General features: G+C 37.6%; 1 protein-coding gene across 6 annotated transcripts in view; it reads left to right on the top strand.

Moving 5' to 3' along the window:
- ZDHHC14 (zinc finger DHHC-type palmitoyltransferase 14) overlaps positions 1-17,257 on the top strand; it is a 108,194-nt gene that overhangs the window by 53,580 nt on the left and 37,357 nt on the right. For 4 of the 6 annotated variants that reach the window (XM_040551223.1, XM_040551221.1, XM_040551225.1 and 1 more), the window contains exon 2: positions 4,153-4,325. In XM_040551223.1, coding sequence (XP_040407157.1) covers positions 4,153-4,325 — 173 coding nt within the window. The remainder of the gene's footprint in view (positions 1-4,152; positions 4,326-17,257) is intronic. The other 2 variants (XM_040551224.1, XM_040551222.1) reach the window with 1 other exon arrangement.

Below are 17,257 nucleotides of genomic sequence, written 5' to 3'. Positions count from 1 at the left end.
GTTTTTCCCTTTTCTAGTGAAAGAGCTCGAAAATTGTAGGATTCCCAGTGTGCGCACACTTCAATACAGTTACTACATGTATTTTTCTGCTCATCTTGGTAGCCACAGGGAGCATGCTTATGCAGTTAAGAGGGTTGCTGGGTGATAAAGAATTACTTTTGTTGTTCTTCTGCATCCTTCGTTCACGGGCATGATACTTGATAATTATCTCTTAAATGCCAACGTGTTTTTATTTTTATCTAGCTGTGACAGACTAGTCTTCCAGCAGATTTTATTTCCCTCCTACACTCATGCAAACTTCCACATGATGCTTCAAAAAAGGAGCTGAGAAGCCAGGCAAAATCCAGGGATGATCTGTACAAAGCCTTAATTAATTAAAAACCTTATTTAATAAATTGAAACTTTAGGATGTATTACTCGTTGCTATGTGCAAACCAAACATTGTTCTCTGAGGAAGTCATTTCTACAGTAGCATTTGTAGCAGGATCTCTGGCCACAGAATACGTCCTAAAAATGTATTTTCTGGGATGGCCCCTATCAGTACTTGTTCTGTGCTATCACTACAAATACTGATTAAGGCTAATTGTTTTCCTCAGTCTAAGATGTAAAGTGGGGCCGTTAGTTCATGTCTAGTGGTTATCAAGAAATGAGGTTAAAAGATTTGTCTGTACTTGCTGTGCTGATGTGGGGGACAAGGATTTGTTTCCATGCTGCTTTGTCATTGATGGTGCTGCCAACAGGGGACTGGCAGTGTTCAGAAGTTCTGAAATTTGCTGTCAGGAAATATCTGCTAGTATTTACTTGGAAAAAATAGTAATCTGAAAATACCGCCCAGAAAGAAATTTTCAATAATACATGAGGAAAGCTCTAATCCCTAATGGGATGTAAACTCAACTGAAGTAAATTAATTAAGGAATTTGAGCAAATACTAGAAATAATGTGTTTTTTGTATATAGTGTTTGGCCATTCTGAAAGTAGAATGATAGATAATTTAAATAGCTTAAATAAATTGCTTAAAATAACATTGAACTTAATGTACCAGTACAAATGCATTTGTTATATGAATATGCAAATACAAATTCTATAAATGCAAGTGCATTTCTACAGATGTATTGATAATTTTGAGCTAAAATCCAAATTTTTAATTTGAAGTTGTTTTAATGGATTTATTTTTTAATAGCCCAGAAAAAAAAAAAAGGAAAGAAAGAAAGAAAAAAAAAGAAAAGGAGGAAAAAATAGTTAATCAAAGGGAACATACTTAGCTATACTTTCCTCACCCTCCAAAGTCTGGGGCAGAAAGTCCATATGAACTTCTCTTCCCAGAGCTGTCTGTGATCTCTTATCTGTCTTCATACTCACAGAAAAAAGGACTACACAGGGTGCTGTCAAATGCAGAAAGTGAATGATGTATACGCTTTCTGTTTCTTTGAATTTAACTGACAGGAATTGGAAAAATTAATTGGGCCTTTCTAAAAGGTAGATGTCATTATCTGCAGGCCCATGTAATATTGTAGGGCCTGTTGCTATTTAGGTCAGACTGGACTGAATGGTCCTGTCTGGGTTTCCTATCTGAATCTCTGTGCAGACTGTTTTTTCGATTTGAATTAATTTCTGAACTCATGGAGCGTTGTTTGGTTATTACTGCCAAAGATCACATCTTCAATCTTTTTTTAACAGGCATAAAGTACAGAAAAAATTCCAAGCCAAAGTTAATAAATTTCAAGGTTTTATATCCTGAAAACACCTTTAGGAGAAGCAGATTACCTTACAGTTGCATATGGTGAAGAGTGTGCAGGGCTTTTTGAGTGTTTTCTCATTGCAGATGGACTGTGATTCAGCGAGGCACAGACAGACATATTCATGTATTTTTTCCTGTAGTGAAATCATCACTTTCCAGCAATGCAAGGCTTTCATAGTATTTCAGTATAGGAATTGGTTCTTTCTACCAATTCCATATGAAGATATTGTTAAAACACTTTACTATTCTGATGACCCTTCAGTTTCTGCTCTGTTTGTATCACTGAGAAGTTGAGATGTAAGCTGTGTAGGTTGACAATGCTGCTATTTTTGCACTGGTATCTAAACCGTATCGCACCTACCATGCTAGCCTAAGATTACCTCCCGGGTGCCTTTCACACACATACAGCTCTTGTTTGGTCAACAAACTTCAGCACAGTTGCAGTTTCTTTGGTATGTGTAATGAATAATGCAGTAGAAGAATAAGAGCACTGTGCTATATTTAGTGTTCATTAATGTACATGCTCCCTCTAATCCTTTTAAAAATATGTTCTTGCAGCATATTTGTACTCTTGTCTGAGCGTATTACAGTAGTTTTGATTTCAATGATCCTTTGTGGCAAGAAATGAAATGAGCAGTAGGGTGTTTGTGTGCTGTGAAAGCTTCCTTTTGGTTGTTCGTTCTGACCGGCTTCTCTGATGGTAAGGGAACAAGGCCTACATCTACCAGCTGTCTTGCTGCTGCTTCCCTTAGCACTGGTTTCATGGATCTGGCTCTTGGAAGCAGATTTCTGAAAAGCGTGCATTTTCAAGTGTGTTTCCAAGTATTTAAACAGTCTATCCTGTCTAAGAATTCCCCCCGCCCCCCTTCTTAATTTTAATACACAATTGTCTGTTTAATCTTTTGTTGACTGTAATATTACATTCATGTAGGGTGAAAGGGTGGTCCACCACAGGGGTGGTATGACTTGCCATGTAATGTATTTGGACTTGTATCCATTAAATCCACTGTTCTATGAAGCATCCAAGTGCATTTAATGGGGTGTGCAGGAAGATAAATGCTTGGTACGTGGTAGCTGGTAGGAAAAGTGCTTCCTTTCCCTCCCCATCCCATCGGCTGCAGTGCTGGACAGTGAAGTTGACATTGTCATCGCTTGCTCAGAGTTAACATCCCACTGAGGATAACATGCGGTGCAGAAGCTGGCACGTCTGAATCATCGTTTAAGGCGGCAAACAGAAACAGGGAAGACGATGATAATTAAACTTGATTGATGCCTGGAAACTGGAGACAAAGCCGTAAGGCCTAGAGCTTGTTGGTGTTAGGCTTGTGTCATTTTTAGGCTTATGTTACGACTCCTCATGCAGACATCAGAAATACATGAAGCAATCTGTGTGTTTTGTCCCTTCTGCTTAATAGAGGAGCTAAGAAGAGAATGTTCATTCTGTGCGTTTTCTGAGATGATCCTACAGTGCTTATTATATGACTCAGATTAACTGGTGGTGTACTGTGTAATATCTAAGTTTTCATATACCCATATTCCTTTTGCACAACCATAAGGAGATATTTATATTTATGTGTTGCATAGATTCTGATGTTGCTGTCTACTCTGTTTTTACTACATGTGAAATACAGAGGAAAATTGCTAAAACTGTTATATAATTCTAAAACCTGTAATTATATTGTAAATCTGGTAACTGTAGAGCCTGTGCTGGTAAAGGGCTGTGGATGCTGCCCTAGACCAGCTGAATTGTTTGTTTCCAGGTGTGTTGCAGTGCACTCTCATTACATTTACCTTGCTTTGCAAATGAGTAAACAAGCTTATTAAGCTGCAAGAAATGGATTAAGAGAATCAGTAGGCTTTGGGACACTGTCCACTGGTGTTATAATATTAATATATATAACAAGGCTATTATAGGAATGTGCCACAGGTGTTAAGATCTTGAGCACCTTCTTTTTGGTGAACTACAAATTCACTTTCTAGACTTAATTACATTTTTAGTTTGTATTGTTTCATCATGTTATCTGCTTTACTCTTCATGGCTGAATATTTTCAGTCTACTTCCTGTCCCTTCTTCCCCTTCCTCTCCTCCCATATTGACTTCATGCAAGTTTGCAATAAATATATTAGCTCATAATATCCTGTAATAAAAACATTTTCTTATGTAAACGCATGTATTGCGTATTAGGAAGATCGTTGCTATGCTGTTTCAACTTGTATTATACTAAACAGATTATGAGAAATTTCAGAAGTGTCACAAACAGAAACAGAAATGTCAGCTTTCATAAATGTTCCAAAGAAGGTAATGTATCCATGTGAGAAAGTGAATTCTTGATATGCATTTATGATGGTAAACAGTTGTTGAGAACAAGTTGCATTATTTGTTATTGATTGTTTAATCTTTTTTCTTTTTCCAGTTGTCCATATTTATCAGAGAAGATTACACCTGCTATACCTGCAATTGGTGGGATTCTTTTCTTTTTCGTGATGGGGACCCTGCTGCGTACTAGTTTCAGTGATCCTGGTGTCCTCCCACGCGCAACACCAGATGAAGCAGCAGATCTAGAGAGACAAATAGGTAACAATGAAGGTCTGTTGTCTCTTCGCTTTCCTCCCGAGGGTGTATGTGCTGTGTGAAGGTAGCGTGCTGCTCTGCTCCTGGGAAGAGTTACTCCTATCTTGCCACAGTAATTGTCCTGGAGTTGCCATGTCTGATGACACTGCAGTGATTCCTGTGGAAAGATGGTCGATCAGCTCTTAGCTAAGAAACGCAGTAAACAAAATACCAAACCTGGAGAGTGATAGTTATTACTGTAAATACTTTTCAACAGGTATGGTAGAAGTTTCCCTGTAATGCACAAGTGAATACTTTTAAAAGTGTTTTTGGCAAGCAAATTGATATGGCAAAGGTTGTAAAGTTGTGTATCTTTTAAAGTAATGTACCCTCAGAGTTTAACAGAATTTAATTACATTGTTATTTATATTGTGAAAGGGTCAGATAAGTCTCTGTATTAATATACAGTGTTGTAAGTTGATGTAATCTTGGGAAGGTTGTACTTCAGTATCTGTGTAAAGCCTGCACAATTAAAGGACAGTGAACTAGATTTTAATCAGCCTCGTTTATCAAGAGAGTCGACAACTAAATTCTAGTTGTGGAATTTCTACAGATACACTAAATAGTTCGAATATGCTACCTAGATAAGAAAACACAGGGCAAGTTTGCAGAGCTGCTTCATAAAACAGTGTTTGCTTATTTTTGTAGTAGACTACTAAAGGTTACTAATGGCTACTATATCTACTTTGAAATGGTAGCCATTGGAAATTGTGTGAACTGAAGTCATTTCAGAGGAACTCTTACTCATATAATTGAAAAGACAGGTAACAGGTGTATGCAAGCACAGGAGTACTACCTGTGGGGTCCCTGATCTTAGACTTCGTCTACCATGACAAATAACTGAAGGCAGTAAAAGCAAAAGAGTGGACTAAGGCTGTTGTTGCAAACAATCCTACATCAATAATGCATGAATTTGAGAGGTTTACTTCAGACAAGGTTTCGTCTTGTTCTCTAGACTAAATGTCCTCCACGACACACTGGTGAAACTGTGTGGGGGCAAAGTCATTGATTTGGACTCTCATAGCATGATTTGGGGTAGAGCTCGTTTATTGTACATGTGTAGCAGAAGTTCTGGTTTTGTTTCCTCAGAAATCAAATGTGGTTTGTGCACAACAAAATCGTGCTGAATCATGCTTGTAAGTGAAGAATGGTAGGGCAATTCATGTCAAAACAGCAAATGTTCACATCAGTATGGCATTAGTTTCCTCAGACTCAGCTGATAAGAGTGCGGGCATGATGTAGGCATCCTGAAGCTGTGCATTCCACTTAAGAAATGTGTTGGACAAAGAAATGTTGTTAAGGTAAAACAAGAAAGCTGACAACTTTAATTAATAATTTTAAGCCTTTCTGAGCCTTTAACACCAAGGAAGAGTAACAAGTTTGTTTTTAATAGCTTACGTACTTTAGTGGTCGTTTGCATCTCACGGTTTCATTGTCACTAAAAATTTTTTTCTGATGGGCTCAGTTTCAGAAAATTGCTGTTGGAGGAGGAAGAATAATTTTATTTTCTGGAAAGATGCATGTTACCTTTGTTATGGATTATTTTAAGAAGTAGAATTTCAAAATATAGTGATGAATTTGTTGGTGGTCGCTACAGTGAGATCATTTTCTTTCATCAGATTTGGAAGGTCCTGAGCACAGCTGTAACAGTCTGCTAAGTCATAGGATAGAAGGGGGGTTGTATAACAAACAGCATTTTGTATACTTCAATGAAGTGAAGCCAGTGCTTTTGCAACATACTAGGTACAGCAGCTATTTTTATTTGCTCCATGTGTTCTTTTTGTAGGTTTGAGGCTTTTGGAACTGTGTGACCATGTAACAGTTGTATTTGTTGAACTTTGTGAGACGAAATGTTTCCCCCGTGGGTTTGTGAAGTCTGATGTGCAGTTCACCAATTTTTATAGATCCGGTATAGCTTTTTTTAAAAACAGAGTGTTTTGTTGGCATTCATATTTCAGTAAGACAATCTGTATTGTTTTTATTCATTGCTTGGAGTAATTGTGCAGAACCCAGAGCCAGCTGACATTGCCATGACAGGAAGAAGGTGACATCTAGCCAGATGGAGAAGAATTTGTGCCTACTCTAATGTGAGGTCGTTGTAAGGAAAAGTTGGAGCATAATTTTATGTGAAGAAAAATGTATTTGGTGAGGGAAGTTATCTTAACTCTGGTTAAAGTAAGAATAACCCTTCTGTTGCTTACCCTTCTGAGAAAAGTATGCTGTGTAAAATAAAATGGTCCTCAGTTTAGAAGAGAAGGGCAGGTTTGGTGATTTGAATTGGGCCACCTACACTGATGACTGAGAGTTCAGCTGTAGAAAATCATAGCTGTAATTCTTTAAACTGTTTCAAAACTAATGAAATAAAATTTTCCCAAACAACAGGTTTTCACACCTTCATTTGAGAGGAATAGAGTGGAGAGTAAGAAAAGCTGGAAAGAACAGTAGTATCTATTTAGGCACTGCTCTATGTTCCCCGTCATTTCTGTAGGTGCTTTTCCATTTCTGTTTCTTTGAATTTCTTGAGACAGTTAAGGAAAATGAAATTAAAATCCATTAATGAAGGTGCTCCCAAAATTTACTCTCTGATTATCTACCAGAAATAATAATGATGGTGCAGATGAGGAAAAAAATTGTTCTGAACAAAAACTTGTATAGCCTGTTCATTTTATGTAAAGCAGCCAGGCTTTCTAATGGAAATGCACCTTTTCGGTAATTACATATAAAGGTAATAATGATAGTGGTCTGTTAAAAGAGATTGCAAGCAAGTTGTTGAAGTGTAGCTATTAGCATTTAGCTATCTTGCTGTGACAGGTATTTTTCACTACTATATCCAGCTACTTGGTGAAATGCAGGAGCATTCTGGAGCTCATGTTTTAAATATGCTTTTATTAAAGGATTGCCCCAATTGAAGCACAGCAAATGAATTCTTCAGGTTTTATATCCAGTATTCATATATGTAATACTTAATTGAATCTATGGTTTTGAAACGGCTGTGGTGTAATAGTCACTTTAGGGTTTTTATGATGTGCAATTCAATTCCCTGCTCTTACACAGCGGCAGAAATATAAACAGGCTTATGAATACCAACTGGGTGTGTTCTTGTCCCCATTTGAAGGATAAGGTATTTTGAATGCTTGCTAATTGGCACAGGAAGTGTCTTAGATGCATTGTTTTCATAATCCAGTGGTTATAAAGATGCAAAAAAAGAATCCAAAAGGAGGAGATAAATGTTCTTTGAATAATAAAACCCTCGACAGATAAAGGCAGAAGGCAGCACTGTAACAATGCGCTTCTTGTTATGAGGGCCTTGACACAGAAACAAGTTACCACAGGTTGTTCCAAGAAGTGCTTTGGCTTGCTGGAAGAGTTGGTGTCCCTCTGCTCCAGATGAAGGAAAGCGGTGACCACACCCAGGATTTTCTATTCAGATCCTGTGCAAGCAAACAAAACCCTAGCTCTTCTATCACACAGGCAAATAAAGGAGCTGGTTGCTGCTGCTCCAGGCATTATTCAGACTCGAAGATTCCTGGAGATCTCCATTGCTTCAGGATTTGATTTAAATTTGGTTCCTTACAACAGTGTTTCTAGCTATTGATAGCTTTTGTTTCCTTTGGGCTTTATTCACATACTTTCACTGGTCTCTGTTTACGGAGTTCCCCCAGACACAGGACTGGGATTGTTTCCCAGATAATTATAAAAGTTTAATTTATGACTTTCTTTTATTCTGGAGGGCAGTGAGGGAAGGAGCTTCTTAGCATTCCTCTAGTTCAGAGGGCTGGCACCTTCCCATCCTAAATTGTTTCCTGTGCTGCTGACAACTTTAACGGTTTCAGAAATTCGCTATAAAAATGTTGATTCCTGTTATTCATTGAAAAAGCTTCTGTGTGAACTTAGTATGGATGCCACACTACAGTAAGGCACGTTAGCTGCCTCCAGTCACAACAGTACATTTAAAATTTAAAAGCTTAAAACTTTTAAAAACTGTTTTAACTTGCTTGAACCTAAAAAAAAAAAAAAAAAAAAAATGTCATACACATACATGTATTTCCTGGTTGTTCGGAAAATGTCTGTAATATGTCTGTAAGGGCCTTTTACTTCCAGACCTTTGCTCCTGGCTTCCACCGGCAGGTGTCAGCTGCTGGGTGGGGGTTGCTGTGCTAATTCCCAGTGTTGGCAAAAAAAACACCTGCACAGACTGGTAGGGACTGTGGGGCTGAACTGGGGAAGCTTGTGACCTGCAGCAACTTGCTTGTCTGTCTCAGGACGGTGTTTTAGTGGTTTTTATATATGTGTTTGTCAAAATGAAAAGGGAAGAGTGAATTTTTCCGGGCTGGATTGGACATGTGTTGGAGAGCAGTGGTGGCTGGTTCTAACAGGCTTTAGTAAAAATAGAAATCCAAAACAATGTCATGAAATTAATTATTATATTTACAAAAGATATTCTTGATGGGTTCAAATTCAGGTTGGACAGATGATCTCCAGCCGACTTACCTTAATATCATTTGGAGAGTACTTGATTTATAAACAATGTTTATTAATAATTTTTCTTTTATTTCTGTAATTTCCTTGAGTCCGCAGGGCTATTAAAATAACTGATAAGCGGTTCCTTCATGGCACGATCTATGCCTCGAGGGTAGGGTAGACTGAGGACATGCTTTACCAGTGGGTTTTGGTTCCTGTTTGCGGAGCATCCTGTGCTTTCTGGTGCTGGGTCCCTTTTGTAGCTCTCTTCTGCCTCTTATTCCTGTTGTATCTATTAGGTACACACGCCCTGAGTTCTCCTCTCTTTCCTGTGTTTCTGCTCAGCCCTGCTTCCATGACTCTTAACTGGCTCCTACTTGGTTACATCATTTGCTGTCCATCATTCTTTCTTCTTTTTCTGATACTTCCTTTCTTCCTTCCACTCTGCTTTTTGCTCACCTTGTGATACCATGATGGAGCTTCCTTGAAGCCCTTCCTTTTTCTGGACTGGGCAGGTGCCTCCTCTTTCGTGTTGAGGTAGTGGGAAGCAGAGTCAGGTTCCTTGCCCCAAGTGCTCGATGGCAGCAGTCTCCAGTGAACCCGCTTCTCATCGAATGTGGCATCCTTGGCTTCTCTGGAGTGGTGGAGTACTCATAAAAGGAGTTAGTCTGAGCTCTACAGTAAAGAAATATGAAAGTTAACTCTGTAGCTTGTAACAAGCTGCTCCTGCATATGTGTGAATTATGACCCTCCTTGTGCCCCTTCTGCCAAGATTTGTACAGAAAAAGTTGTGTGCTAAGCTCAAACGCTGCAGTTTGTGCCAGGTTTCAGCTCCTTTCTTCAAAGTCTCTATGATAGTGGTATCAACATGTTCACTGTTCATCTGAATTTCTGCAGTGGTTGAATCATCTAACTCAAGCATCTGCAAACCTCACAATAAAATACATACTTTAGACTATAAAAACTTAACAAGTCATTTTTTATTGTTGTTAAATGTTTAAAAATACAGAAGAATATAGTGAAGTATTCATTTGATACCTTTTCCTAATCAGTGTTGCTGTCTAGTTTCGTTAAGCTCTCTCATGGAATCTTTTTCCTAGAATAAGGTCCCAGCTTTAATCCAAAACACAGGCAGCAGTTCCTGTTCAGATAATTGTTTATTTCCCCTGTGTTCAAAGACACATTCATCTATGTCAGGAAACAGATTATTTCAAATAAGCGGCTGACAATAGTAATTTTTGCCTCACAGAAAGTGACTGTCAGATACAGAGATTTAGATATGCAAAATGAAAAGTATAAATTTGGTGATTTTTTTTTCCTAGAATCCAAGATAATATTAAAAAGTTGATTAGGGGACTCAAGATGTTTCCATGTGGGGGTGTTTCAGAGCTTCCATTTAAATTTGCTTTAAAAATTATGGTAGCACAAAGCTTGCTTCACAGGCACAGACCACTCAGCTAATCGAAAATACTGTCTTTTCTTTAGCAGCAAAACTTGTGGTCTTCCAAAAAGGGCCAATGGAGTCTTGGAATGAGGAACTACATTGTCAGCAAGTGTGGAGTCTGGGGCTCAAGTTCCCAGACATGGGGGCTTATGACAATTCTTATGGAGAGGAATAAGCTTGGTAATTTCGACAAATCCTTCTGTGAAAGGAAGTGCATAAAAATTAGGAATATCCCCAAAGTAAAAGAGAACTCTGTTATTGAAAAATGTTTCCATAACTATTATATTGATATATTATTTTAAATATATTAATTTAATTATTTTAAATTCAAACTATGCTCATATAGAGGTAGGTTGGGAAGAGTAGTAAGAGGCCATTCTGGCTGTATTACTGTTGCATGAAGAGTGCAGTCAAAAAAAAGTACTTGTATCGGAAATGGAGACAATTTCAAAGATGACTCAAAAGAGGTAGCACAAGCGTGTAGTAAAAGTGTCAGAAAGGCAAAAGTGGGGAAAGAAATGTTAGTTAAAACTGGCTAGGAACATTTGAAGATGACAGGATGGGCTTTGTTAGAGGAAGAAAGAAGCTGAATGCATGCTATGTAATTTGGAAATGAGAGATAACCAGAGGGGGAATCTGAAGTATTCAACGCTGCTTTGATCTCAGGAGAGAAACTGCACAGTTCTTGCCTGCTGATAGGAAATGCAGGTCAGTGAGGAAAAGTAGTATTTCAGAGGGCAAAACAAAACAAAAATTCTACTATGCTATATGTATATCTGTCTATTAGCTATTCTACTATATGGAAATCTGTTACATTTCTGGAAACTATTTCGTCTCTGGAAAGACTTGGGGTAAACTGTGAAATACTAAAATTCTAAGAATTGGGGCCGCAGCAGGGTTGTGGCCATTTAAGGCTTGAAATGAGCAGCATAGTGTTTCAAGAAAAGTCAATTATAACTGAAACAGTGCCCTTCGTTGAGTGAGTAACTGTCTTAGTGGAAAAGAAGAAGCAGATAAGCTAAATTTTGACTGTAACAGAGCTCTTGATATGGTCCTGCATAGGATTTTTTCCATGCAGGTTTTGGAAATAAGGTGTAGGTGAAGTTACAACAAAGCCAGTGAGCAACTTTCCAAAAATATACTCTCAGTGGCAAACAGTAAGTGATAAAGTATGATCTTGCAGAGGTTGATTATGGGCTCGAGAAAAAGGGAATATGCTTGACTCTGAAGATGATGCTGGGTTGGGGGAATTTGCAAGTGTTCTGATAGATTTATTTATTTTTTATACTCTAAATAGTCTTAGCAAATGTAATGAACAAGTAGAGAATGTATGATTAGAAATGCAAATCAAATACTAACAAAAAGGATTCGAGCTAGTGAATGGTAGAGAAAAAGGGGACTTGAGTTTTATCCACAGATTGTGATACCATGATAAAAAGGGAAAATCATTTGGTGATGTATTAAAAGAATAACCATACATAAACCAGGAAAGGTATGATTCTGCACTACCTAGTCGTTATGAGGGCTCTGTTCACTGTGAGTTTTTTGGCACCATATGTGGAAGCTCAAGGGGAAGGCAGCAAGAAAGAGAAACAAAGAAAACATGACCTATAAGGAAATATTTAAGAATATGTTTGTATGTGTTTGGCCTAGGAGAGGAAAGGAGCATTGGTCTTAAAGCAGTGTATGTTTTTCTCATGATATAGAACAAAAGCGACTAGATGCATGAGGCTTGTATAATGCAAAATCACTGGAGATAATGTAGAGTTACATTTGTAACTGTACGGTTGTAACTGTTAAAGTGCCATAATCTTAGTCAAATGCAGCAGGACCTATTAATATTTTTTTTCCAAATGAGAAACTAAACTTGTTGATGTAGTATTTTTACTTAATTATAATTTTCATGAAAAAACTTTCTTGGCGTTCCCCTGGAAAAAAAATAGTTGCATTTTTTTCATGGTGTGTATGTGGGTTCTGTGGTCCCATAACATACTGTATTGAGAAGGGCTGTTGTTTTTATGGGAGCATGAAAACAGGAGCAGCCCTACGTGACCAGATCAGTAGTCCATCTATAGCCTGATGTCTGATCTGTGATAGTGACAAGTAACATGCACAGAAAGAATTGAGGAGCCCTGCTATACCCTCATTGCTCCCCATAACCCACAGAGGTCCTTAGGGACTTCTAAAGTTAATTGTATATGTATATTTTTTTTTTATAAGGTTTTATTCTTTATTAATTTCTTTCTTTTTTCTGAAGCTGATGAAACTTGGAATGCTATTTAGATTTTGAGTTTGCAAGTTAAACAAGAAGTAGTGCTGCTTCGTTTTAAGTGCTGCCTGATTATTTCATTTGACACCAAGTAATTCTTTTCCTGACATTGAACAGTTGCTCCTGTGCTTTTTCTTTTTCTATTTTACATGTTCAATCAGTCATCTCTTCTCAAGCCTGAGAATGCATCATTTGTGTAATCTTCTCTGGTATGAAAGCTGTTCCACACATTTGATCTTCTTTTCCATTTTTTCTCTGTTTTAGTTCAATTGCTTCTATATCATTTTAAGATGCAGGAAGCAGGATTCTGTAAGTCTTCAGTATAAAGAAGCATTGTGCATTAGTATAGCACCAGCCCATCATATTTTCTACCTTTCATTGGTTTTTAACCATACTTGAGTATTGAGCTGCCTTTCTGTTGTAATGGCCACAGTAATTCCAAGACACATTTTGGAAGGTTCTGCGACTGTTTTGCAGGGCCATTTATAGCATAATAAATAGGCTTGTTTAGTCCTGTGTGCATTACATTGCATTATCAACACTGAATTTCACAAATCTTTATCACTTGGAATTTCATAACCTCTTTGCAGTTATAATTTTTGTCTCTTGCGGTTCATTTAGTGTGGAGTGTTCTTCAAAATTTGAAAAAAAAAAAAAATGTTTCTAGGATAATGTACTTCTAAATATGAAGGTGTAAAAGAATAACCAAACCCATCAGAATAGGTTTTCAAGATGGGAAATCATTTGTTCATTTGATGTATATAAGATTTAACAATTCTACAATATTTGTATTTATTTGCATTTGATGAGTGATGTAGATAAATAAAAAAAAAATGGCCACTTTAAGTTTTCCTTCCAGCTTTAAAAAGGCCCATATATAATGAAGAAATACTTTGGAATTTTCTTCAGGGTAACTGTCTAACTTAGGTGTATCCTCACCATTTATTCTGTACAAGCAGTTCAGTTTCTGCTCACTTTCTTTCTTGTCCTTCCAAAAGCCCCAAACTCAATATGTTAGCTACATCAGCATGCCATCTCTAAGGGTTCTTTTTGTTTTGTCTCTCTAATTTCATTGATGCTTAGGACTGCCTTTGAGACTTATCCACAGTTCCCCCTCCTGTCTTTCATTTGTTTTGAAATGCACAGCCTGATTTCCTTAGAGCCTCATAAAATTAAATCTGTGTGGCCACCACAACACAGGCATTTCAGAGAATTGCACAATAGCCTAAAGAAATACTGCTTATGAGTGCAACTTGCTAATGTTTTCCCCCTTTTCCCAAGATGGGATACCAGCCTGTCATACCTGATATTGCATGTTTTAAATAACATTCATAAAATAAATCTAATAAAATTACACCGTGCATCAAGAAAGTCTTTCAGAAAGCTCTTGCACTCAAGGCTTCTTTCCCCCAGCAAATCAATCACTGAAGATTACGTTTACTTCTGGGAGTGAGAATACGTTTCACACAAAATTCTAGGCCTAAAGAAGATGATGCAGTGCAGCTCTTCAGAAAATAACATGTAGCATTTTCCAAAGTCAAGGCAGTAAGTCTTTTATCTAAAGTCAGGAGCAGTAGTTGGTCAGTATTTCTTGTTGCCTATCAGATGAAGAGTTATGTGAAGAATGCAGTTAGCAGCTGCTAGCGGCTGTCTAAGCCAGGTTCCCAGTATTGTTAGTCCCTGTGATTACTGTCTGGAAACAGACAAATGTTAAGTTCTTTTCACTTTATAAAATGACTCTTCCTCTTGAACCCCCCAGTTGTTAAGTACGTAGCTTAACTTTAAGTGGTTCAACACAGAGAAGACATTTCTTAGAGGAAGTTTATATTTTTGCAGATTTTTTTTTTGCTCTTGTTCTTCAGATGTTGTAGGTCATACTTGAAGGTTTTTCATTGCATTCTGTTTTCCTCAGCAGGAAATGTTACAAGTATTCATAGGTACTGATTTTTCTAATGATTGAAGATTGAAATTGTCACTTTTAAGCTGACAACAAACCTTGCATGATATGGTCACTGGCAAGTTTGTATGAAGAAAATGTGGAGATACCTTCTAGAGTGTGTGTGTGTGTGTGTGTGTGTTCTTAAGATCTTAGGAAAACTGACCAAAATAGCAAATGTTTGAGTGGAAGGATCCTGCATGTATACGAAATTCCAGCTCCCGTCTCTCATCTAAACAGCACCTCCAATTAGTAATCAGTATTATAATTTGAGAGAACTACGTGGAGTATGTTATAATGCTATATGAGAAGGTTGCGGGACTGCTGTCTCTCCACTAAATACACGCAGCAAGTTTCTTGCAGCAATTCAGGTACCTTGGTCCTACAAGGATATGGATCATGTCCTTTGTGTTTTTTTTTTTCCTAAAATAAAAATGATGGAGCCCATCTAGTGCATGAACATTTAATGCTGCTAGATACGTTTTATAAAATTTATCACAGCAAAGTACCGTGGAAGATGGAAGGCAATTCCATTAGTGGGAGAATTTTACCCTTTTTATAAAATAGCTTGCCTAACTGCATCAGTAGTGGATTGGAAGAGAAAAATGTAAAAAGCAGTGGTCAAACAGAGGTTTATTTGGGGAAGGCAATTCTGTGAAGGTTAATCTCAGTATGCATTAAAGGGACTGCATATATTAAAAGATTTGGCCGTGTTAGAACACAAGTATGAGCAGTCCAACTGAAGGCTAATTGCAGTCTGAAAATCATTGTGAGATGAGGACAAGGCATGTTTAGCACACGCAGTATAGATAAATCTGATTAAATCCAAGCACATTTGACTTTGTCCTGTTATTGTTTCCAGAAAAAAAAAAAAGTTAAACATGAATGGCTGAGTCTTTCAGGTTTGATTATGCAATTTAGGATTGTGGGGAAAATTCTGACTCCAAGGAAAATCAGCAAGACTGTTTTCATTAATTTAATTTGCATCAGCTTTTGCACTTGGATTTTCAGATTAATTTGCCTCAGTTAGAGAGCTGGGATTGGCTGTCTCTGTGAACTTGAACTTCATGGCACAGGTTAGGAAGGAAATCCTCTTAGAAAACCAGCATTGTAAGCATAACAGGCTGGCCAGTAGTCTCCCTTTTGCACCAGAGGAAGGGAAAGTTGCCTTTGAGATTCTGCCAGAGCACATTTTAAAATAAAGTAAATACAGGGGACTTTCTGAACTTCTGAAAGTTGTTTTTTTTCAGTTGATGTGGATTTTTTATGAATAAATGTTTCAAGAGGGGGGGGAAAAGTGAATTCACCTAGACTGTGATTTGAAAGTCATTTCCAAGTAACATTTTCTGAGAGAAAAAAAAAATAATGTTAGTGTTATTTCACAAAATTCAGTGCATTGGCATTTCTAAACAGTATTGAAAGCTGCAATTGTATACCTCAATTTGACTATAAGTATCAAATGGAAAACATTGGTTTAACGAACTAGTAGTCACGAACATGTTTGGATGAAAAGCTAATTAGGGCTAATGACCTACATTTGTGTTCACAACTTAGTAGTCTGTCTTGACCCTTATGGTCAGGAATGGACATTACCCTGTTTTTTGTAAGGTCCGTGGACTTGTGTAAAGACTAACGGGTATTACAAGCCTGCTTGTGATGATATCACTGAAGGTACAGCATATAGAAGCATATTTATCTTTTACAGTGATAGCAACTAAAATCAGCCATAGAGGATTTTCATAACCATGACTTTGACAGTTTTCTCCCCTAAAAAGTATTATATTGTTTCATGTGGACTAGTACTCCTCCTACAAGTTATTTCACCATTTCACAAAGCATATAACTTGTTCTACAGAGAAAAAATGTTCTCTGTAAATATGAAAGATTTTCTTTAAACGTAACTCCACAATTATAAGAAATTCTTCCCTGTTTTCCCTGTGTCTCTGCAAAGCTTTATACCGTATAAGTGCACTTGTGCTACACCCTCAAAAGAATGTCTTTTCAGCTTAGTTCTGAATAACAAAACAAAAGCAAAAAGTTACTTAACTCAAACCAATGTGTAATAAGGGTAAATTGTATGCACGCAAAAAATGGTTCTCAGTGTAACCTGAAGAAATTAAATGACTCCTATTGACCTTATCAAATTCATGTATCTGTTTAGAGTGCTTTAAAGTCAGTCATTTAACTAAGTTTCTTTTAAGAAGCATAATTATGAAAAAGCTAGGAAACTTAAGATAATGTCCGTATTGCACATTAAACAACTTTTATTGTAGAGATATGCTTAGAGATGTAGCTACACTAGTAGCTTACAGTGCAATGCTTGTTAAATCATAAATACTATAGCAAGTAGTACTGGCCTCGAGGTCAAAATCCGTGTTATTGATTGCTGGGGGAGCCACACAGCAACCTCTGCTTCCACGTGCAGATCATAGGACCTGGCTCAGCATCCCAGCAACAGAGCAGGGACTGGTTCAGATCCAACAGGATCCATGCACCTCGGCAGGGTCTAAGCAGCTGTTTCTTCAGTACCCACCACTTCTTTCCCCTCAGGAATGCTTCATATCCTGGTTTCCATACGTGCAGCTATTGCTTCCCTCCGTTCACCTTCTCCAAGAAAGTTTTCTGAAGTGCAGTTGTTTCAGTGGTCAAATTCACAGTGGCATCCCACAGATACTTCTATTGATGTGTGCTTACTGAGTGGGTGAGCAGCAGGTTGGGACACGTTAAAGCAGCTGTGCAGGTGACCCTGACTTTGCAATGCAGTTTCAGTCATGTACTGGAAAATAATTGTCTTTGTC

This window comes from Cygnus olor, chromosome 3 (genome assembly GCF_009769625.2).
Source record: "Cygnus olor isolate bCygOlo1 chromosome 3, bCygOlo1.pri.v2, whole genome shotgun sequence".
In the NCBI taxonomy this organism is placed as follows: Eukaryota; Metazoa; Chordata; class Aves; order Anseriformes; family Anatidae; genus Cygnus; species Cygnus olor.
Note: the sequence above shows the minus strand (reverse complement) of the source record. Positions and strands in the feature narration are given on the sequence as shown.